General features: G+C 40.6%; 1 protein-coding gene across 3 annotated transcripts in view; it reads right to left on the reverse strand.

Annotated features, from left to right (window-relative positions):
• The window catches only part of LOC141791571 (transcription factor COE1-like), a 103,538-nt gene that overhangs the window by 5,684 nt on the left and 72,633 nt on the right, over nucleotides 1-25,221 (reverse strand). For all 3 annotated transcript variants that reach the window (XM_074672136.1, XM_074672137.1, XM_074672135.1), the window contains exons 9-14: nucleotides 24,987-25,120; nucleotides 23,127-23,253; nucleotides 14,950-15,038; nucleotides 3,523-3,588; nucleotides 3,283-3,445; nucleotides 2,816-2,998 (exon numbers count right to left, since the gene is read on the reverse strand). In XM_074672136.1, coding sequence (XP_074528237.1) covers nucleotides 2,816-2,998; nucleotides 3,283-3,445; nucleotides 3,523-3,588; nucleotides 14,950-15,038; nucleotides 23,127-23,253; nucleotides 24,987-25,120 — 762 coding nt within the window. The remainder of the gene's footprint in view (nucleotides 1-2,815; nucleotides 2,999-3,282; nucleotides 3,446-3,522; nucleotides 3,589-14,949; nucleotides 15,039-23,126; nucleotides 23,254-24,986; nucleotides 25,121-25,221) is intronic.

Below are 25,221 nucleotides of genomic sequence, written 5' to 3' on the forward strand. Positions count from 1 at the left end.
TAATTAAAATAAAACTATTCAACAAAAATGTGACCTAGTCTGGAGCTCCACCTCATCAACACTTTGAAGAATGAATGGGAACAGATCTCTGCATCAAGCTCCTGAAATCAAGAGGGAAGGCTTTTCAGGAGAGCTGATAGTGTTCCATCCATTCATTCATTCATCCATCAATCCATTCATCCATTGATATAACAACAAATATATCCATCCATCCATCCATCCATCCATCCATCCATCCATTCATCCATTGATATAACAACAAATATATCCATCCATCCATCCATTCATCCATCCATCCATTGATATATCAACAAATATATCCATCCATCCATCCATTCATCCATCCATCCATCAGCCAATTCATCCATTATATTATCAACCAATCCATCAATCCATTCATCCATTGATATATCAACAGATCTATCAATCCATCCATCAATTCATCCATCCATCCATCCATCCATCCATCCATCCATCCATCCATCCATCCATCCATCCATCCATCCATCCATCCATCCATCCATCCATCAGCCAATTCATCCATTATATAATCAACCAATCCATCAATCCATCCATCCATCCATCCATACATTCATCTCTTTTTCAACCAATCCATCCATCCATCAATCATCCATCCATCATTTTATCAACCAATCTATCTATCTATCCATCCATCCATCCATCCATCCATCCATCCATCCATCCATCCATCCATCCATCCATCCATCCATCCATCCATCCATCCATCCTTTAATCAACCAATCTATCTGTCAATTAACCCATCCATCCATTATTTTATGGACCAATCTATCTTTCTTTCCATCATCCATCCATCCATCCATCCATCCATTAGAATTGTTTTAAAAACGGACATCCATCCATCCATCCATCCATCCATCCATCCATCCATCCATCCATCCATCCATCCATCCATCCATCCATCCATCCATCCATCCATCCATCCATCCATCAGCCTGTTCATCCATTATATTATCAACCAATTCATCAAACATCTATCCATCCATCCATCGGTTATCAACCAATCTATCCATCTAATTATCCATCTATCCATCATTTTATCAACCAATCCATCCATCCATCCATCCATCCACCCACCCATTTTATCAACCAATTCATCCATGCATCCATCCATCCATCCGTCCATCCATCCATCCATCCATCCATCCATCCACCCATCCATCTATCCATCCATCCATCCATCATCCATCCATCCATCATTTTATCAACCAATCCATCCATCCATCCATCCATCCATCCATCCATCCATCCATCCATCCATCCATCCATCCATCCATCCATCCATCTTATCAACCGATCAATCTATCCATCCATCCATCCATCCATCTATCGTTTTATCAACCAATTCATCCATCCATCCATCCATCCACCCACCCATTTTATCAACCAATTCATCCATGCATCCATCCATCCATCCGTCCATCCATCCATCCATCCATCCATCCATCCATCCATCCATCCATCCATCCATCCATCATCCATCCATCCATCATCCATCCATCCATCATTTTATCAACCAATCCATCCATCCATCCATCCATCTTATCAACCGATCAATCTATCCATCCATCCATCCATCCATCTATCGTTTTATCAACCAATCCATCCATCCATCCATCCATCCACCCACCCATTTTATCAACCAATTCATCCATGCATCCATCCATCCATCCGTCCATCCATCCATCCATCCATCCATCCATCCATCCATCCATCCATCCATCCATCCATCCATCCATCCATCCATCATCCATCCATCCATCATCCATCCATCCATCATTTTATCAACCAATCCATCCATCCATCCATCCATCTTATCAACCGATCAATCTATCCATCCATCCATCCATCCATCTATCGTTTCATCAACCAATTCATCCATCCATCATCCATCCATCCATCCATCATTGTATCAACCAATCCATCCATCCATCCATCCATCCATCCATCCATCTATCCATCCATCATTTTATCAACCGATCAATCTATCCATCCATCCATCCATCCATCCATCCATCCATCCATCCATCCATCCATCTATCGTTTTATCAACCAATTCATCCATCCATCCATCCATCCATCCATCCATCCATCCATCCATCCATCCATCCATCCATTCATCCATCCATCCATCTTTACTTGACTTACCTTTATTTATAAAGCACTATAAAAACAACCACAGCTTGAACAAAGTGCTCTACAGAAAGGAGGGTGTGGGCATAAATAGGTAAATCAAACAAACAACAGGCACTGAAAAGATAATAAAATACTAAAACAAGAGCAGAGTCTCAAACTGGGTTACAAGCAAAGGGGTCAAAATGGGTTCTTAGAATTGTTTTAAAAACGGACATCCATCCATCCATCATCCATCCATCCATTCATCCATCCAAAAAGTAACCTCTCTCCTCTCTCTCTTTGCTTTCTCTGTGTCCCTGTTCCTCCCTCACTTTCTGCTCAATGGAAAAAAGAGACAATTGACCAGCAGAGAGGAAAGAGGTGTGGCTGTCAGATGAAAGGCCGCAAGGGAAGGAGGGGAGACGAAATGGAGCAGTGAGTTAATGGTTGTTTTTGAGCAGGCAGAGACAGTGAGCCCCATGGGGAAACTTCCACTCTGCAGATCTGAGACCATCCTCTTCAATCCACAGACGTGTAGGCACAGTATTCATGTGTTTAGGATTTGTATGAATCTGTGCCACACTGAATGAACCATTAACTTCCCAACTGCATTTTGAAGCAGCATCATAGCAGCTGAATAGCTCAGTTTCTGTACACTCACTGGCATAAGGCGAGTTGGCTGCAGAGCCGTTGAGGAAAGTGGGCGAGCCTCCCAGGTTGGTCATGCCGGAGTTGTTAGCGTAGCCATTCATGGTGCTGGTGACTGAGGTGTAACTGGTCTGCTGAGGCGTGGAGCTGGGCACATAACCATGAGGTGACACACTGCTGCTGCTGCGCACAAAACCTGCAAGAGGTGTGGTAGAAAAGAGGAGGATCATGTGATGATGAGACAGCTGGTCAAATGTGCACGTGGGCTGACCTGAAAAATTAAACAAAACATCCAAACATTTGGCTATTTGATGACTAAGACAGCTGTGGGAAAGAATGACTGTCATTTTCTGTCCCCTTTGATACCAAATATTTTCTTTCATGCTGCGATGATGGTAAAAGAGATACTGTGTCAAGTATTTTCAGACAAATCCCTTTAAACCAAATGGAAGTAACAGAATAAAGACACTGAAGTCTCACCCTGATTGGCCTGTGTGGGTTCAGACACGTTGACAGACAGCTGCCCAGTGAAGGAATTGACTCCCATCATGCTGCTGTGCGTGGAGCCTGAGAGCTGGGTGTGTCCACGTGGAACGCTGTAGAGGGCTTCGGCAATGTCCGCCGCACGTTTCAGGATGATCTCCTGCAGGAGGCAAAAAAAGGAGTTAGGAAATATCTCTAACTTCCTCCTGGATGTTTGGATGTGTTCATGTTCCTTACTTGGTTATTATGAGGCAAACCATAGAGGGCTTCAACCAGGTCAGCTGCTCTTTTCAGGATCACCTCCTGAGAGAAATAAAGCAGGTACAAACTGGTTCAGTTGTACAGTAAAGTCATGTCATTTCTTCCTTTAATGATGTCTCTCTTTGGTGACCAAATATCTGATCATATCTAAGATGAAACCCCACTAATGGTGAAATCAAGGTTTTATAAACGCATAAATGTCTAAGAAGTTTCACATAAATAGTTTTTGAAAAACAACACACGTAATACAACCCCCCGCCTGAGGCATCAACCAACACCTATTTCATCATCTTTTCATGATAAACAAATTGCTCCTCGCTCCTTTTAAAGGCAGATTATCTGCTGTCAAGTCAAGTGCTTTTATGCATCGTTTTCATCTGACTAAATGACATCTTCAAGTGACAGGTATTTAAAATGTACTTTAAAGTATTTCCAAAGTGCTCTGTAGGCTCTTCTGCTTTGCATGTCAGTTACAACCTCAGCTAGCGGAGTGGCAGAGAGGATAATCCTGCAAAGTAACACTTGCGTTTTTTATCCACGTGTAAATTTCATGATTATTTTTATGATTAAAGGAGCTATGAGGAGGATCTGTTTAAATTGCACTCCCTCGCCACCTTGTGGCCCGGAGTCTTTGCACACTGTTGTAAATTACTTTAGTGAGGCGTGTGTTTGTTTTGGAATTAAATGGAGATCAGATTGAAACAAATGTTCTTTTTTCAAAATAACTTTTTACTGAATACAACATGCTGATGTAAGGTACTTATCAGTACAGTCACGTAGTGCTACAGTTTACATCTATACGTTAGCAACACCAGCAGCCCGGTGCTCCGACGGATCTGTAGGCTAACGTGACAACAAGTAAACACTGTCAGTTTGTAAGTAGTTTAGTAGTCGTTTATATTTAGCGCAGCTGGCAGTTCGGTGCTTTAAGACACGTCTGTGATGTGTAACATTAGTAAATCCTGGTTAGTTATGTCCTGCCAGTCATCTACCAAGCAGAGCTAACATAACCTCAGTCTTCATTTCATTGATAGACTCTCAAGCTTGAACAGACCACTGCAGAATAACTGCTGACTGTGGGTTAGAATGAACATAATTAGCTAAAGGCTAATTAGCCTTGAACTTAAGGCCAATTAGCCTTTAGCTGGGGCTGTATCACTCTCCTGTTAAACTTTCTTCTGCTCTTCTGTCCTTTTTCTGTCTGACAGTTAGGCTTCTGTTTCCATCATCACTTCAAAATTAGTCATAGAATTTTTTTTTTGCAGAGAAAAAACATGGATTCATGTTTTTATCTCTTCTCACTACTCAATTTCTTCAGATGGTGTGGTGTTGTCATAGAGACCTAGATGTGCCGTAAATGTAACCAGCAATATTGGCGCTGATAATCCCATTTTAAAGTATGGATTACAGTCTGCCATATATCTAGAAGGGAGACTTTTTCAAGATCACTTTCAAACTCCTCACAGCCCCTTTAAAAATGTAAACAATATGTTCATATCAGAGATGCCTTGAAAAAACAGAATCAGATAGGGCCTGGTGTTATTAATTACTGCTGAATTTAATGTTAAGATGTCCTCTTCCTCCTCCTGGTTCCATTTTCACCTTTCCGTCCACTCCTCCATTCTTCCCACCTCAACTCCACTCTGGGAATTCTCTCCACAGTTTTCCCCACCCACTGTACCCTGGATAATTCTCTTTTTCTCGCTCTCCTTATTGTTTCTTCTCTCATCCTCACCCACACACCCACCCTCTTACTCTCTCACTCTCAGCTCCCACCCCGGGGTCTAAGGTGTCTTGTTTAACAGTTAATGTGTTGTCGTTTCCACAGCGTGAGGCCGCCCGGCGACACCGAGAAAATTACTCTGTGCTTCACAGTATTAACCTGCTCTGTGTGTGACACATGCACGCCTACACACACACACACACACACACACACACACACACACACACACACACACACACACACACACACACACACACACACACACACACACACACACACACACACTTATAGTTGGCTTATAAGTGAGCGCCCCTGTGAGTTTGTGCCGGCAGGAACATATTGCCTCTCTCTATCACTGTTCACTGTATGTGTGTGTGTGAGTGTGTGTGTGTAGATATGAGAGGTCACAGATCCAGTCAGCAGTTTTAGTGTGTCTGTCCATGGTGCTAAATTCAATCTTTTGCACATTATTATGGCCAGGCTGGCTCTCTGTTAACCTCTCATTATTAGACTGGAGAGCAGAGCAACGCGCTCACACACACACACACACACACACACACACACACACACACACACACACACACACACACACACACACACACACACACACACACACACACACACACACACACACACACACACACACACACACAGAAACCTGATCCTGAATGTTCGAGCAGTTCCAGTAAAGCTTTGGCTGATAAACGGGAAGGAAAGATGATCCTCTGGTAACATCATCATTATCAGGTCTTCAGGCTTTTGCTGCCGCATCACTCACATCCTCTGCCTGATCCGAGCTATCTGAATACTTTCCCTGTTTACGTCTTTGCATATTTAGACTCACAGAGACTCACATTGCCTAATTAGCCTCCATCTCCAGGTTGCATCTGTAAATAAGAAAGCTTTGTTCATCAGATTACCTCCTGTTCAATACAAATCAAGACCACTTTCAGCTGCTTTGTGTTAAACTCAGCATCACTTATTCTTTAGAGACCAGTAACAATGCAGGAATAATCTGGCTATGACTTTTTGAGGGCCCATTTTTATTGAAGGGATCACTTGCAGCACAAACGAATTGGCAATTTGTTACTTAATAATTAAAAGTTATTTTTTGTGGTTTGTCAAATTCAGAACTAAAATAAATGTTTCTAGTCCCTGGTAGTATTTTAAGTTTTTTTCTTCGTGTTGACTAGGGATGGGAATCGAAAACCGGTTCCTGTTGAGATTCGATAAGAAATGTTCAATCCATCGATACCGTTAGCCTTTGTGCTAACAATTCATTTATCAATTCTTTACATTGTGCCAGAGCCGCCAGGCCTTATGCCGACTGGTCTGCAGCAGCTACCTTAGCTTGGCAGTTAGATAACGCCTCCCAAGAAAACTGATTCAGGATTTTCAGCTTGAAGTTTTACTGAAGAACTGACTTCATAAAGAAATGTACATTACTCTCTCAAGAGATTCATATTCAGTACATTTGAAAATGGTATAAATCACCTTATTTACCAAAATAACAAAATAGTGCAAGCTTGATGCCAACGTATATGGGAAAATGCATTGATATGCTAGCAGTTAGCATACATCAGTATAACTTCAGCTTCAGAATAGAATTTCAACTTTCATCACAGAAACATATCACATCAACTCTTTGTAAAAAAAAATACTGAGAATTTCAAATGTCAAAAGCTAACAGGCTAATGAAAGGCTCATGACTGACTTCATAACTACGGAAAGCTTCCAAACAACTTAAACCATTGCTATAACCACTTTGAGACACTAGATGGCCTACTTGAATTATTGACATATCACAACACAGTGCATCGACGTCACATTGTGTGCAATTTTTACCTGTTTCTGTATAATTATGCCCAGAAATATCCAGACTCAGGGACCAATTACATTTTATTAACTTACAGTATAAACTCAATTAAATGTTGTTGACACAGAAAACATGTAAAGCTACTTTTTGTACCAAGAAAATTCACAACAGGAATGATAAGGGAAATCGGTATTGACTAAATTTTAATCAATTCCCATCCCTAGTGTTGACCCACAATAATGCTGTTGTATTGAAAAAATACACTGTTTGATAGAAATGGTATGCTAGTATGAGACAAACTAGTAGCCACAGTGTTATAAACTGTTGAATCTGTTGAATGAATTAGCAGAATTATATCGAATCAAAGCGTGCGAGCAGAGCGGGGAAACTTTAGAAAGAGCGGCATGGTGGGAGCAGACACCTTTGGGAGCAAGGAACGGAAAGTCTCACCGCTCCACTCTGCTTACATGCTCCGTATAGGATGTATAATAAACGAGTAGTTACACAGTTAGAAATCTCTCATGATGAAACAAGAACGCTGAGTTTTGTGTCAGGGTCCTGCTCACCATACTGGATTATAATAAGCATAACCATTATCCTTTTTTTTATTGACAATGTCAACAATAAATGATGAAGTCACCAAATCAATGTTTAGATGCTTGTTTATTTGCTGATATTGGGTCTCTTCCATGTTTGTGTCCATCAACAGATTTTTGTGCATAAAGACAGTAATGATTCATTACAAGAGTTGACAGAAAGCAAATCTTTGTTAGATGTTTTTTTTTTATCTCAAATTGCTGCCATTTTCTCTGATTCTTTTTTTGCTTCAGTGAAGCCTGATGCCTGATTCAGAAGCTTTGAGCTCTTATGTTTGCTGACGTTTTCCCACATCACTTTATCTGCTTTAGATAATTTATGGAATATAGGACTGATATGTGCTTATCTCTCATTTTACTGTGAAGTCTTGTCAGTCTTTAGAAATGTCGACATGAGAGCCCTCAGTGAGTTTATCAAACTCATCATCTTGACTCCTTGAAGGAGTGTAACCCATCTCTGCCTGCTTCAGGTGGGTCTGCTGACAGACAGGAGATGATTGAGCAGACAGAGAGATCTGCTGGCAGAGGGAAAGAATAACAGGAGGTGTCTCTGTGCTTTTACTGTCTGAGTTATGACCAGGCTTAATGTAATAACCATACATTAAACACACATACACACACGAGCACATTGTATGCATTAGGACCTGGAAACGCTGAGCTGAGTATTTCAGGGGTCAGACATATGTGTGTGTGTGTGTGTGTGTGTGTGTGTGTGTGTGTGTGTGTGTGTGTGTGTGTGTGTGTGTGTGTGTGTGTGTGTGTGTGTGTGTGTGTGTGTGTGTGTGTGCCATGACACACAAATGACTTATTCCTCACTAATGCTGATACATTAGCCGTTTGATCCGCCTCTAATGTCCCATTAAGGATGCCGTACATGCTGGGTCACACCTAGCAGAGGGTGATGTCATACTTTACATGTAGGCTCAGTGGGATTTGGGGTACATCTTACACACACACACACACACACACACACACACACACACACACACACACACACACATATAACACACACACACACACGCACAAGTATTGATATAGGCACACACACACATCCTCTGGGGAACATCTCCTTTGACTAATATGATGTGAGATAGTGTCAGGATGTGCGGTTTCAGATTTCATCTTCGCTAACAGCTGATGTAAACATGCACATGTGAACCTGAGTGAATGAGAGCGAGACACAGAGTGGTATTCTAGGAAGTGAGAGCGTGAATATTTTATGGTTTCAGTTCTGTGACTCATGGTGACCGATGACATGACCGTGGTGTGTGACATCATCAAATCCAGTCGCTTACAGATGTCAGCAGAGTGAGTCACCAGAGGAAGTCACCAGTTTAAAAACAGGTAACAAAAAAAGTCACCTTTTGAGCTTTGAGATACCTAAATGATAGAAAGCTTTTTTCTAACTTTAATTTAAAAGAAAAAAAATACTATTTGAGCGACACCAGATTGGCGATTTTTGCAGTGTGAGCTGTGCCTCCTCTAGGGGGCACAAGAGGACTTTGGGTGAGTTGCAGAGTGACAAAACCCAGAAAAAAACAAAAAACTTTTAAAATCTGCTTAGCTGGCTCAGGTGATGTTTAGGGCAAAACTGAATTTCAGCTGCTACAAAGAGAAGAGACGGATTCTGAAGAGAGAAATGAAAATTTGAATGTGGAAAATTTTGATAGCATGGGACTGTCAGTTGGGGTGTCACACTGTGACCAAGCACCAAAGTTTGCGAAACAAACTTTCACAGGGAGGCTAAAAGAGTCGCCCCCCACAGAGGAATAAATGTTACGTTAGTAAATAACACAGTAATAGAAGCATCATGTTGAGAGGTAGTCCACATAGGAATGGGAGGAAAACCCCTCTTTTTTGTTACTACTAAAGAAAAGATGAATAAATCTGGTTAAAAGCATCATTTTTTCACATTGACCTGAATGTAAGACTGGGTGTTTTCATTGTAAAGCATCCCAAAAAAGTTAGGTTGTCTTATGTTTGGGGTCCACTGAGGAAAAGGAGCAATAAGATGATGGTATAAAAAGAAAAAAGTCAGCCCTGTAAAACTTAAAAAAGCAAAAGATGATAAAGCTTTTTTTTTTTTTTTGTCAAAGAAATTTAATTACTCAAATGTCTTCCATTCTACTGTAGTATTTCCCATGCACTGTTTGTATTTTGTAAACCCATGACCTGAGTTATTGATTTGTGATTTTTTTTTTTTTTTTTTTTACCTTTTTTGATGTGCAAATAAAAAAAGTCACAGATTTCATCTAAACTGTCATTACATATGTGATGGTTATGCAGAGAATCAGCTTTGGCTCATAAGTTCTTGGAAAAAAACATCAAGTAAAACCTGAAGAGGAAAGGTTCCACTATTTCTCTACTATACAGGAAAAAGGCAGCTTTACCAGCCAGAAGAGGTGATTGATTTCTTTGTGAGTTCAAAAATGGATTTACACTGCTCTCTTAGTTACTGGCTGGTTGCCTACACGCGTAGTACCCCCCTTCTACAGCAGAATCTGGTTGGACTTTAGTGAGGGCTTGGAATATTTAATTTTTAGGTTTAACACTTAAAACCTAAATTTGGTTCAATAATGAACATTTGTTGCGTGTTCTTAGCTTGAAAATTCGCTCGGCTTTGGTGTGTGTGTGTGTTTGTGAGGAAAATACAGCTGGGGTTTTCTGACAGAACAAAAAAAGAAAATGAATCAGACTGTTTCATGTGACTTGGAGTTTAGTGGTTTCAACCAGAAACAGAGTGTTTGTTCAAAGGTTGTGTGTGTCACTGTATATGTGCACATATGGATGAATGCTGAAGAGATCATGGCGACACAAACTGGCAACTGAACACTTGTGTGTGTGTGTGTGTGTGCGTGTGTGTGTGTGCGTGTGTGTGTGTGTGTGTGTGTGTGTGTGTGTGTGTGTGTGTGTGTGTGTGTGTGTGTGTGTGTGTGTGTGTGTGTGTGTGTGTAAAACAAAATCCCCTCAAAGTTCACTGAACAATTACAGAATCGGCTGTCCACCAGTAATCCTCTCACACACTCCACTGCCCCGTCTGTCTGTATGTCTGCACGCGTGTGTGTTTGTTTGTGTTTGTCTGTCAGTTTATGTGTGTCAGTGTGTGTCTGTCATTTTCCTTTGGCTTCTAACAGACTCTTATAACTTTCATAGAAAGTGATGATCAATACTCACAAATTAAATAGCAAGTGTTATGTGGCGCCAACCATCACCCCTCTATCATTACATCCCTGACACACACACATCCACACACACACATATACACACACAGGAATCCTGCATATGAAACATAGAGCATCAATGATATCACCACGACTCAAAGCTCTTGTAACACCAGTGTCAGCCTCAGAGAGAAACACTTGTGGTGCTCAGTGTGGAACAGAGAAATCAGTTAAGACCTGAGTCTGTGATCTGGATCTACTTTCTGTTTGTTTTCTGGATGTTTTCTTCTCTAACACTGAACTGCTTCATACTCTCTGTTTGGATCTGATACGAGACTGATGTATCAAGTGACTGTGGCTGCATTTCCAGCATCTTAGTGGATCTCAGTGTTCAGCAGTTCAGCCTAGATGTAACCTGTGTGACATCATGCTGCTTGTAAAAAGCATGACCACACATCACCAAATAAACTGGACTGAAAAAAGCAGAATGCCAATGATTTATATTATCTTAAGCTCCATCTTTAAGTTGTTTTTCATTCTTGAGTTTTCTCTTAAAAAAATAGTCCAAATGCAAACTCTTCTGTGAGATAATCCATGCATCGGTATCCGTGTGTTTTCTGCAGTGTTTCAAATTGGTAAATTACAGAAATTGTTTTTGTTTTTCTTCTTTTTTGGGGGGATAAAGAAGCAGGAACTGCCCGCTCCTCTCTTCCAGTTTTCTTCATGGGAACATAGAGCGCACAGTGCAGTACTGAGTAAAATCACTCGGATTAAATGACCCGTTGTGTTTATAAATGTAACAACATGAGCAGTGAAGTTTTGTTTCCTTTACTTTGAGAGGAAATCCAGAAAAAGGAAAGTAGAAGCATGACATACTATGAGTAAAATGGGTGTGTGTCATGCTTTGTTGTTCTCTCACAAATCCACCCAAGTGTGCTTTTGCTTGTGTTTGTGTTTATTAATGAATAATGTCAGAGTGAGTCACTGCTCTGAATCAGCCTTTACCAGCAGGTTAAAGAGTCATCGCTTACAGCACAGGTGCCCAACACAGGGGTTAGCGGACACTTTCAGTCGCTCTTGTTTAGAAAATATGAGTATTTTTCAGTTTCTTTGTTTGCATTTGCATGTTCAAACTAGTGAGCAGCTGAGTTTAACAAGCAGGATTTTTAGCCTGGTGATAAAATATTGGGTCAAAAACAGAAGTTAAGCTGACTTTACTCTCCTTTTTTACTTTTTGTAAGGAATTAAATTTGAGACAACAGTCCTCTTGATTCATTTAACAGTTTTGGCCCCTAATCCAAACCAACTTGTGAGTTTTTTAATGATAAACATCTTTCAGTCAGACAAATCATGCTGCAAACTGTATTTCAGCCATGTTTCATTGCTCATGTCTGTCACTCAGGCTCTGACCTCATCACGCCTTGCAGCTTTATTTTACATGCAGAAACTTGAGAAGAGATGAGATAAAATCTTAAACCCTCTACCCGGAGCCAGCAGATGGACTCTTGGGTTGTGGGGAGAGGGAGTGACTGAAAATCTGCTGCTTAAAAAGACCACCAAACCACCAATGTTTGTGAAGTGAATGTGAGAATGATGCAAGTCAAACGGTGGAATTATTGCAGCTTGAGCTGCCAGAACAAACACACAGGCATCACAACACATTACCGACAGTCAAGTAAAACAATACGTTTCGCTACAGTGTCAATGCAGATTTTTAATCGTGTAATCACACGGGTACCTGCAGTTAGCCCTGTCCTTACATTCCTACAATACACAGGAATTTAATTACAGCGATTTGATTATTTGATAAAATTTGCAGTAGGTGTTTCCGTTTTTTCATTAGAAAAAAGTGGTCAAGTGGAGAGGCACCAAATGTTTGGTGTCTGAAGCTTCTGTTGTCTATTTTTATCAAGTCAAGTTAATGCAGCTGTCTGCCAGGAAATTTTAGAGCACTTCATGCTTCTGTCTGCAGATGCTTTAGCGAGGCTTGGTGCCTGCCCACGGCGCCAAAACTACCACCAAATGGTTTGGGACAGTGATACTGAGTTTTATCAGCCAGTCACTGTGCCTGACCCAAAGCTCATAAAGAATCTATGAAGTAGGGATGATCCGATCAGGTTTTTGTGCCCCCGAGTCCAAGTCTGAGTTTCCTGATTTAGAGTAGAGATAGACCGATATTGATTATCTGGGGCTGATACCGATACCGATTATTAGTAGGCAAGGAGGCCAATAACCGATATTTGAAGCCGATATTTATTTGCAGTCAAAGTGAAAATATTGGCGCAAAAAAATTTGAACATTACAAACTCCAACACTTAACTGCAATCAAATGCCTTCAAGTATATGTTTATTAAACAGTTCCCAGGCTTAGCAGCATGTCTTATAACGTTTACTGAAAACTTTAAAAAATACTAAACTTAAACTTAAGTTTTCTACAGTAAATAGTTTTCAAAAATTTCTATGTAACTGCAATAAAACTGGACAGAATTGGGTTTGTGCTGCCTTTTTCAGGCGTGTAATGCAGTAGAATTAATTTTCCGTTTGGTTTTACATGACTGATTTTAAATGACCATCCAGGGCTTCCATAGTGTAGACAGGGAGAAATTCTGTGCAGAGACGCATTAGAGCCAAAACAACACAGTTTTTAATGGGTTTCATATTGGCCGTCAAATTTAAAAAAAGGCAGATGCCGAAATGCCCCAAAATGCCAAATATCGGCCCCAATAATCGGCCCGGCTGATAATCGGTCTATCCCTAATTTTGAGTATCTGCTGATACTGAGTCCTGATCCGATATTTCTACTCGTGTGATGCCATGCCCCGCCTTGTTTTATTGTGAAGTTGAGACTCTGTACCACCACATAAATACTAAGCTGTTATTTTTCAATTTTTTAAAATACTACAGATCTGATAAAGAAATATGGTAAACATATAAGGAGCCTTGCACAAGCACATTGTTTTAAGGGAATAAATTAGCAAGCATTTGGACATGAGTTGTATAAATCCACGCTGCATGATCTCAAGAAAAACTGTGGTGATAATAACTTGATAATGGGGATTTGATGGTCTGATGAGATTCACAGCAGGTGCACCAAGTGATGTTTCTTTGAACCAATACATGTCTTACAGAATCAGATCACATAATGTACCATAAACCTCGCTGTTTCTTATAAGAAGAAAAAGAAGAAGAAGAAACCACTCATGACTGACTGTGAATCAACACTTCACAAACATTCGAGGTGTGTGATGTATTGAACACAGTCCCATACTCTCTATTGGTAACACATGTGCCGCACTCAGTGTCAGCCTCACGCCCATGATGACATCACAACATAGCCGCATAATCGCATCATGACCAGCACCCATCCTTTAATGATGTCACAGCTCAAGACAGCCAATCCTGGATCAGCTCCAGTTCAGGATGGGGACCCAATCAACAGCAGCTGTTAGAAAGGTCGTGACCCCGCCCACCCTGTGAGGTGAGTTCAGTCAGGTCGGGCTCAAACGCACTCACACACGCATGCATATGTATACTCACACACGCACATGCACTTTGAGCACTTTGAGATGTCGCCCCGCGTGTAGAGATGACAGAGTGTGGAATCAAAGCCGAGCTCATCTTTTGCTGTTAATTGTTTACATCTGCTGCGCTTTTAACGCTGTATTTGATCTCCAGCTGATAAACAAATAATCACATCTGACTCTCTGATCCGTAAAAGTTTCAAACTCTCACCCTGTAAGCGAGGTTAAGCAGCTCACACACACGCAGAGTTCACTGAGAGGTGAAAACACAGCCCACAGGAGATTTGAAAAACACGCTCTCACATAAAACAAACAAAACGTAAACACAAAATTATTTTGTAGTTAGTGTTTTGGATTAATGTGTGTGCATCGCTGTGTGCATGTTCTTTGATAGCAGAGCGACTCACTGTAGCTGAGTGTTACTGAAAAGTTGTCGGTTTGATCTCTGTAGAGGCTATAGTTTCATGTTCTATTTTGAAGTCTTTTTGTCAACTTGAGAGAAAGAGCCCTGCTTGTTAGAGGCTCTTTTTCAAGTATCAAGAAATAAACAAACAAGGAGTAAATGTAGAGGTAGTCGTATTTTTACCTTTGGCAGCCTCTCAGGGTCCCCAGGGTGTCGAGGGATGACCTTCTGAAGTCTCTGGAAGCCATAGTCGATGGTTGGCTCATTTAGTGCTGCAGAAAACAGGTTAAAAAGAGACAGATTAGATAAAAGGTTGAATAAAATTGTTTTAAACAGAATATTTCAGACATATTACACTGAAAAAACATCATATTCTGCTCCGCTTTTGACTTAACCTAGCCAATCCCAGTCCTGACTTTGCCTTTTCCTTGCACTTTTAGCTGTTTTTGTCTTGTCTTTTTTCTATACATTTATTTTACTGTTGTGTCATTTTTTTGTATATTTGTATCTTTGTTTAAGTTCCTCTTTATCTTCCTAAATTGTCTGAGTTTTTGAAAAGTGCTCTGTAAATAAAATGCATTATTATTATTATTATTATTATTATTATTATTATTATTATTATTATTATCATTAGTATTATTATCATTATCATTATCATTATTATTATTATTATTATTATTATTATTGTATGGTGCCTTCAGTTTCTAAAAAAATAAGACCAGAAATCAGCGAGTCTTACATGGTGACCTCATGTTGCCCTTGAATATGCAGCTAAAATGTTAGCATGTGCATATTTTAATAATTCCATTCATGTCTTAAGGCTCTGTCATGTCTCAGAGTTTACTCTAAGAAATACTATGAAATATACTGTCAGAAATACATCTGCTGTTTGGGTGGAGGTGTGAGGATGACATTGCATTTTGTGACATTTTGTTTCCCAGCACCACCCTCCTGTTGATCTACTTGTTTTTTTTCCTTGAGAAAAAACCTGGTAGAGAAATAATGAACCAGCTCAGCATGATCTCTCTGAGCCGACAGAGGCCTGGAGGTTAGAGAGGCAGGAGAGTGACTGAAAGGTAACTGAGGTAAACAGAGTTCATGAAAAAAAAAAAGCTTGTCACAGGATTTCTATGAGGATGTTGTTCAGGTTGTTCTGCCAGAGTGAAAAAAAAAAAGAGCGACAGTTACATGAAAATGTGGGGCTAGTGGTATGTCACATGTGCTGGGGCCCAGTGTAGACCACTAGCCCCACAGTGCTTATGGCTAGACTCGGGTTCAGCTTGTCCTCCAGCTGTAAATTGTTTCCTGATGGCAGTTGCTGCTTAAAAAAATGGCCTCTATCAAAATGTCTTACCAGCACAGCCCATATTTTAACCCTGTGATGCATAAACTGTGAACTGGTGGGGTTGCTTCGTAGATCATGTTTTGTTTTGACAACGTAAGGCAAATACAGTTATGTAGAGAAGATAATGTAATGCTCTTCTTGTTACTTTTTCACATGTACTTCCCCTACATTGTGCTTTTTTTATGAATTGATTTCATACATCTACAAGGCCGGATAACTCCTTCTTCTTTAACAATTCCTGTCTTTTTTTGTACAGTGTGGTGTATCAGTTCAGGAGGTCAGGTTTATGACACTGATGTGGAAAGGAAAAATAATTTCTAGGTCTTGGCAAAATGTTTTGACCATAAAATAAAATACTAGAATCAGAATATTTAGTTTCTCAATATCAAAATAGGACTCTTTGTCTTTTTTTTTCTCAAATAAAAATTCTTCATTTCAGTCTTTGTTTAAAAACTGGATTGGAAAAAGTTACCACTTTTCTCCAGCAGAGAGTGATAATAATATTTCTCTCAGACGTTCGTGTGTATTCTATGGGAAAATATGGCTCCTAATAAAGTCTGTAGAAATTATTACCATCATTCAACGCTTTCACATGGTCTTGTGTTCAAAAAGGGAACTGAGAAATAGCGAAAATGGCAAATATTGAAGAATCGCAATTTAAATTGAATTGGCACGCCAAAAATCGTAATAGGACTGAATCACAAGAATAGCATATCGCCCCAGCCCTTTAAAATACTGTATTGTTCAACTCAAGACACCTGTGACTTAATGACTAATGCTGTTGAAATTGCAGGTTGTTTATGATGTTATGTAAAAAGGGTTAAAATTTTCAGTAAATGCTTCTTTTTGAATTAAAACATGTTATTTATGGCTTACAATGCTATGATTTCCTGGTCCAGCCCACACTTGAGATCATCTCGCTCTGCCTGTAGCCTCTGAACTGAAATGAGTTTGACACGCTTGCTTTAAACAATTTCAGTAAGGATCGTTGGCAACAGGCTTGTGACAGGTTTCAGATGGTTTAAAGACCAACAGGTGCTGAGGAGGTTAGGCCTGATGGGGTTACTAATGCTGTGAAAAGCACCTGTATGATAATGACACTGCAGGTATGACACACTTTTCCTTTTAATGTCGCGATTATATTTCCTGCAGCCTTCAGCCAATCAATATGCCAGTCAAGTCAAGGTCTGAAAGCTTCACAGCACTTTAAAGTTGATTTATCTCATCTGAACGTGTGTAACTAACCCAGTTACTGCATCTGAGCATGTGTGTGTGGTTATGTGTTTAAGTGTGGGATGTCCAAGTACGCAGCTGGAGTGATATTTGGTACTTTCCACATCCAGCACTGATAAATTACTTGCAGCTGAATGTCTTAGAATTTGTTTTGTTTGCTGGTTTCTTCGAGCCATGTGTGGATGTGAGCGTGTGTGTGTGTGTGTGTGAGAGAGAGTGTGTGTGTGTTTTACAAATGCTTTTGTCTAATTATCGCATCACACCCAAGTCTCTGGTTTCTGTTATGTACTGAAACACTCAATTTGTTAGCAACAAAACTTCATAAATTATGAGCTGTAAAATACCAGATGTTAACTCCACACAGACCAATACTTCACCACTCTGAGAAAACTGGATTCAAAGAAAAAGACTGGACAAATCCTGATTCCTATCAACCATCCTAACATCACCATGCTGAGCAAAGAGGAGGCAGGAAAAGAGAGAATGGGGATGTCAGATGAGAGGTGATGGAACAAGGGAAGGAACCAGAGAAGAGCGTGTGTTAAACCATCCAAAATAGGAGGAAGATAATCTAGAGAGAGTTACGGTTGAGAAAAATAAACGAGCAGAAACAGCTGCCTAACAGTCGGTGGGATATCAACTGTCAGAATTAACTGCCAGTGTCAGATCCACACACTCTGCACACCTCTAGGGACCAAAGACTTGTAACTGTACGGTTACCAATATAAAACACACATGTGCACACAGACACACACACACACACACACACACACACACACACACACACACACACACACACACACACACACACACACACACACACACACATAACAGGATGACTGTGAGTGGTTTTGGGTCCGAAATGACTCCAACTGAGTCTTTATTTATAGAACAACATGTTCCTTAAAACATTAGATGCTGTCAGAACGTTAATGTGTGTTTATGGGTTCTAGCAGGCTTGCTTAGTTCTCTCTCTCTCTCTGTGTTTGTGTGTGTGTGCGTGTGTGTGTGTGCGTGTGTGTGTGTGTGTGTGTGTGTGTGTGTGTGTGTGTGTGTGTGTGTGTGTGTGTGTGTGTGTGTGTGTGTGTGTGTGTGTGTGTGAGTGTGTGTGTGTGTACTGTGACACCAAAAGGTCAGGTTTCTCCAATGATTTTCTGGTGGTTTCTTGCAGCAGAGACACAGAAATAGAAGCAGTGCAGCAGAGCACCCGATTGATTACACATCAGTTGTAAAAGCCATGGGTTATAAAAGCCAGAGTGCTCTCACCAAACCAAACCAAACCAGATATACTCTGAGTCCAGGTTTCTAACTGTGCATGTAGCTCAACATTGTATGTAGATAGATTTTAGAGCTGTCAGGATGAGAGCGCACAGTGGAGCCAAAACTAGAGTAAACTGCAGAGAGCTGCTGAACTTTGAGGGTGTTTTTGCATCATTTGTGTGATTTGCTTTGAAAAATTAGACCAAGAGACAGAGCAGACTGCGAGGGCATGATGCATAATTCTTGGTGTAAATAACAGCCTCCAAGAGGTACTCAGAAAACCTCAAGATTTACCAGCTAGTTAGAAATGTGAAAGAAAGTATTATGAAACATCTATTCATCAACATTTTCTTCTTCTCTTAAACTTTTAACATGTCATTTTGTTTTTTCTTGACATCAGCATCAGAGAGCGCAGACCTCCGCCAATCATGTTGTGATTGTTACGCAACATTTTAGTCCTACTTTAATGTTATACTCCCTTTCAGCAGACTGTCTGCTATAGTTTGGTGTTAGTTGTGGGTTTGTACGATAATTTGTTTCCTGACAGTGTTGAAAATTATGATGACCCAGTACATATTTCATATTCCAGGTCTTGGTATCCAGAATATTTCTTGCATCTGGATCATACTTTTACATCTGTCAGAAATTATGGTGACCTTGTCTTCTATTGTTTTGCAAAGCAATCCGACCATTTATCGTGGAGTTATATACACTTATGGCGAAAACGGCCCTATCTCACAATGATAAAGGATCCTTTAAAAAAGTCCTGGATCCAGATGGTGATCCAGATCAGCTCCAAAATTTAATCACTTCTTCCTTATCCTATTTTGAACATTTCCTAAAAATTTCATCAAGATCTGTTCATTAGTTTTTGAGTTATGTTGTTCACAAACAGAGAAACTCTCCCAAAAACATAACCTCCTTGGCAGAGGTAACAATAAACATGAACATTTCAGGAGATGATTTGAAACATCTCTGGCTTGAATCTGTTTTTCTTGACTCACACTGCTGCTGTGATGCTAATGAAAGCATCTCTACATGAACACCCCCCCCTCCTCCCCTCTTCTGCTTGCTCCTTCATCCTCCCCCTCTTTCTTAACTACACCTTCTGCCACTTTCATCCATCCATTCCTCCATCACTCCTCCTCCAGCCTCACTCTTCCTCTCAGACTCCAGAGCTGGCCACAGATCAATACTCATAGAAGTTTCATGAGGACAGACCCTCCACTCCTGTTTCACAATAAAACGTGGAGAGAGGAGGCAGACAGAAGGAGAGAAGAGGGGGAAGTGGCAGAAAAGAAAAAAATGGGGGGTATTTTTGGCGCTGAAGCTGTTTGTGTAAGATTTGAGTTCATTTATTATGCAGAAGTGTATTTTTTAGAGCGTTTTACAGTGTGTCGTGTGCTAAGTAAGCACACAGGACAGAAAAGGCGGACGGGAAGGAAGATGTTGAAAGTGGGTGAAAAGGCTGAAGTAAAGGAAAAGAAGAGGAGGAAGGAGAGGAGGAAGAGGAGGAGGTGTGGTGAAATCGATTCCCTGGCCAGCCGGCAGTTCAATACCACTGAATTATTGCTTCATTCTTCCCCTTATGAGATCTCTTTCTCCTCAACTCTTCTTCCCTGTGACTTTCTGTCTCTGTGCAGGAACATGTGTGTGTGGATCTGCGTGTGTGTGGATCTACGTGTGTGTATCACAGTTTGCATGATCCACTCATGACCCAATCAATACTTTACAACCAGGTTTTTATAAGCTCACCTTTCTGTCTCTCTTTTTATATGAATCACTCAATCTCTGTGATTCTCTTTGCTGAGTTTTTTTTTTTCATAAAATTATTTAAAAAATGTTAAAGAGAGAAAAAAATTCAAAGTTTTGATGTTTTCTCAGCATTTTTTAAAGTTCCTTCTTCACAGATATGGATTTTTCCTCTGCAGCTGCTCTGACAATAAATCAGCTCCATATATAAATGTGTGTATCTGTGTGTGTGCATTTATTGATTCTTACTTTTACCATAGTGTGTGTTTATATGAGTGTGTGATGTTGACAATGTTTATTTTTCCCTCTAGGCTGATAAAGCAAGCATACAGCTCTTTATGTATGTATGTGTGTGTACAGGATCTGTTTGTGTGTATTTGTGTGTAGTAGGCCATCTGTTAACCAGACTACCCACCATCTTTCCCTCATATCTCTGATTTACAATCACTTTTAACTCTCCCTCTTGTTTGAAACTGTGCGTGTGGTAAGTTGTGTAAGACATGACCCTCTGTGAGCGCTTTGTGTGTGTTTTCATTGTGTGTTTTTGCATACTTCCATGCGTGTGTGTGTGTGTGTGTGTTTAATTGCTCTGTCCTCACACCCAGAGGCAACCACACAACTGAGGCACTGAAAAACCAAATCAGCCAATCAGCTCTCACCGCCGCGACCTTTCACCCACAGCTTCCAGAGAGACCTCAACCTTGAGGCGCGGTTGGGCGACCGCGGCTACAGATCGTGTTTCTCAGGTCACATGCTGAAACAATCAGCCAATCACAAGGTCACAAGAGGTCAAATCCAGCCAATAGGAGAAGCAGTTAGTGGGCAGGCGGACCAATTACTGGCTAGCTCGCCTCAGGGTCGCGGCAAAGATGTTTGGACTGAGGAACCCTGAATGAGGATAACAGGAGCCGAGGACCATTTCAACATGAAGAAACCACCAACTTCAGACATTTGGATACCAAACACAGATAAAAGAAACTCCCTAAGTAGTTTCAGGACAAACTGACAATAAGTAGCGTGCTGTTTTGCTGAAATTCAGTTTTTTTTTTCATTTTTGTCTTTTTAGTGTTTATAATTCATTCTGCACTCAGACATGTTTTTCCTTGCACTTTGCAGCATTAAAGCTCCTGAAGGAGCGCTCATTTACTGTGTTGTCAGCAATATGTTGTCAGCAATCTGCTGGATGACAGCTTACTTCTTTTTCTTTTATTTTTTTCCATGACTTTTGAGATAAGTGCTTTGGTTGCTATTTTATAAAGAATTATCTTGAAATTTAACTTCTTTTGCTTTTAGAATAAAACCTTGAGTGAGGATTTTTGAAAGTCATAAAACAGGCTTATATGAACAGTAATGTGTCAAAACATAACCAGACCATGAAACAGCAAAAGTTATTTTAATGCAGGTAAGTGCTGCCTCTGGGAAGGAGTCAAAGTTCAGCACGCTGCAAAAACAGTCACTTCCACTGCAAAGACTCAAAGTGATAACAATTTACTGCTAAATGACAGCAGGATGGGAGTTTTCTTTAGAAAATACAACTTATACACATATAGTAAAAGGTCAGACCAAGAATTGAGGCAGGACTTTGTCCATAGGGGGAGCCAAAATCAATGCAAGGTTAAAGTTTTTCTTAGGAGCTTCAAATATACAGCAGATTTTTTTTTTTTTAGTTTGCTGATGAAGGCAATCAAATTTTCATGCCCCCTGTAAGAACGCTGTGGCCCCTGAGATGGCAACCTTCATTATTTACTGTCTGGTCTCTAAATAAAGACAAAAAAAGCCTGAAACTACTCCATGCGCTGTATAATACACAGAAAAAAATGCCGTTATTAAGAACAAACAAATGTAGAAGAAGCTTGAAATGTGGAAACTTATCACTTTCTTTGACATGTTTAATTGAACAGGAAATATTAAAGCTTTTATGAGAAGCAATAAAACTGACATTTAATCCATTGTGAGTTTTTTCATCTTCATTGATCAGGTTTAAATCCTCATATTTGTCTCTGGTTAATTGGGTCATTAAATGTCTGTAAGCCACAGAATTTACACAGCTGCAGTTTTTCTCCTCTGTCCCTCTCTTTATCGGAATGACGTCATCGTTATGGTGTGATGGAGCCATGTTGAGTGGATCAATACCAGACATCACATCACCTCCATCCATTTCTACATGTATGTGCAGACAGACACACACTCACAGATTGTCCTTTATTCCTCTCTTTTTCCATCACTTCTTTCTTTTTCAGCAGGAAAACACTCATTCACAGTCAACTACCCGGTCAGAAATCACTCAATCTTTTCAAACTTAATGTGTGTGCTAAGTGTGTGTGTGTTGGTAAACTGGGTGTTCTGGATGATTTCACTAATAGTTTCAGTATGGAGGGCTATAAAAAGCAGACTGTTTAATTGTAGCAGCTTTAACGAGCCTGTGATTATGGCAGCATTGTAACGAGTGCGGCTCGTTAATGTTGACTAATCTACAGTCATTAGTTCAACACTGTCTGGCCTGAGACTGAACTGCAACACACACACACACACACACACACACACACACACACACACACACACACACACACACACACACACACACAAACACACACACACACACACACACACACACACACACGCACACACACGCACCAGACACAAGTTCTTACATGTACAAACACACCTGAAATCAAACTGACCTCAAGGAAATGGAAGTACAGAACATGTGCAAGTGTGTGTGTGTGTGTGTGTGTGTGTGTGTGTGTGTGTGTGTGTACAGTTGTCCTACCTGTGTATATGAACCTTCCTGGTGTGCCTTTGCAGAACTGTTTAGACTTGTAAGACAGAGTGACCTCCACGACCCCAGGGATGTGCCTGGGTGGCGTCTGCACTCGTATGGCGTGCGGTGTAATCAACTGGAAGAGGAAGGAAAGGAAACACAAAACAATTAGCAACAAAGCCTCTTCAATCACTGAAATAACTTTTAGTTTCTCCACTTCGAGACAATTTCATTTTCCACTCAGTACAGCTTGATTAAGTCATATACATCCAAAAAATTTTTAACTTTTTTTATGATCAGTGATCCTTTACTCACACAAATTAGACTTAAAACCTCAAGGTTGTTTCTCCTTGTGTGCCACTTCTGAAGAAATTTTTAATTTGGGATGTTCTGACACAGAAAGACAATCAAACCTACATTCAAACCATCATTCTTTGGGACCCCTGGAAACCTCTCAGAGGCTTTTGGGGTCTCTGGACCACAATATGTCAACTATTTGTGTACATCGTTCTTTAAAACATCTCCATATCAAACAACCAGTGAACTGCTCCTTTAAATCTTACCCTTGATCTGGTTAGGATCCTTACTGGTCTGTCTTGCAGGAGCTTCACTGTCATATTTATTTAAATTTGAGGGTTAAAGTAATGTGGCGTTTGCCCCTGTTTTCAATGCGTTGAGCTACGTTCGGATTTTGTGCAAACAGAAAAGAAATACTGAGCTCTTGTGACCTTAGACTAGCTGCACTTTCTTTTCACTGGACATGAGATTGGAGCTCTGTTTTGGCTGCGTTTTTGGAGCAGGCACCCCATGTACGAAAGCTACAGGCTTTGCTGCCCTGGTCAAAGGATCCATTTCTGGTTCTGATATGACTTAGTGCAAGTTTCCCCCTCATCCCCCATGTTACCTGTCTCTCTAAAGATGTCCCATCAAATAGTCCCTGAAATTATCTTTGAAAAAACAACACTATTTAATAGGGCACGCACCAAATGTTTGTGATGCTTCATAAAAATGGATTTTCCCAGCATATAAAAACACCAGATAAAAGGAGATTTTCCACTGAGCTGTATGTGAGTCTTTAGGATCACATTTTTATTGACGGATTTTAAAAATAGCTTCTACTATTTGGCCCAGGTTTTAGGATGATTCTGCAGGAAGGAGAAGCATCTACAGACAAACAAAACTTGGCAAACACGCAATCACTTACCACCAAAAGATTCGTTTAAAAATGTGTTTATTCTCGCTTCAGAATCAATAATCAGACTGAGAGCAAATGAAACATTCTGCTGGATAAAATCCATTAAAACGAACGCCTGAGAGCTGAGTCAGTCTGAACTAAGCTCAACTGAGACTCTGTACACATGTTAGTGTATGTAAGTGTGGCTCTCAGCACTGTAAACAAACCCCTCAGCTCTTAGCACATACACAAACACACACTCCCATCCATGTATGCCAGGATGCGCACACTCACACACAAACACACTTGGTGGTGTTGTTGTTGGAAGAGAGCCACGGTCGCTCAGCTCACACGGTGAGTGGAGTCAAAAGACAAATAAACATTCTGTAGAGGAGTCGCACAAGGGAAATGATAGTGAGCTGTGTGTTTTTACATGTGTGTGTTGGTATAAACGTATGTATGTGAGCATTAAATCGATGGTTATCAGAAATGTGCTGATTTGATCAACAGAGAGACGGGGGTGGGTGGGGGACTCATTGAGGCAAACCTGGTTTAGACCAGCACAGGAGTATGGAGTAAAAGGACCAGGAGGAAAAGTGTGTTTTCATATTGAATTACTCCTAACGGTTGGAGGGGAGAAACACACGGACGAGGGGCCAACATGCAGACAGGATGAGGGTTGTTGGCAGACTGACCTCGCTCCACACCAGCATGGTACCGAAGATCACCTGGAGACCATCGAAGAAGTTGTCTCCTATGATGATGACTGTAGCGCCCCCTGTGGTCCAGCCCTCGCTGGGACTGATGGCTTTAATGCAGGGAGCTGCTCCTGGAGGGAAAGAGGAGGATTTCAGTGAAATTAATCAAAAAGAGAGAAAGAGGGTAACAGAGATGATTCCCTCAGCAGCAGTAACAGTTTATGGAATTGGT

This window comes from Halichoeres trimaculatus, unplaced genomic scaffold (assembly GCF_033239565.1).
Source record: "Halichoeres trimaculatus isolate MK-OKI-2021-1 unplaced genomic scaffold, fHalTri1.1 fHalTri1_scaffold_6, whole genome shotgun sequence".
Classification (NCBI taxonomy): Eukaryota; Metazoa; Chordata; class Actinopteri; order Labriformes; family Labridae; genus Halichoeres; species Halichoeres trimaculatus.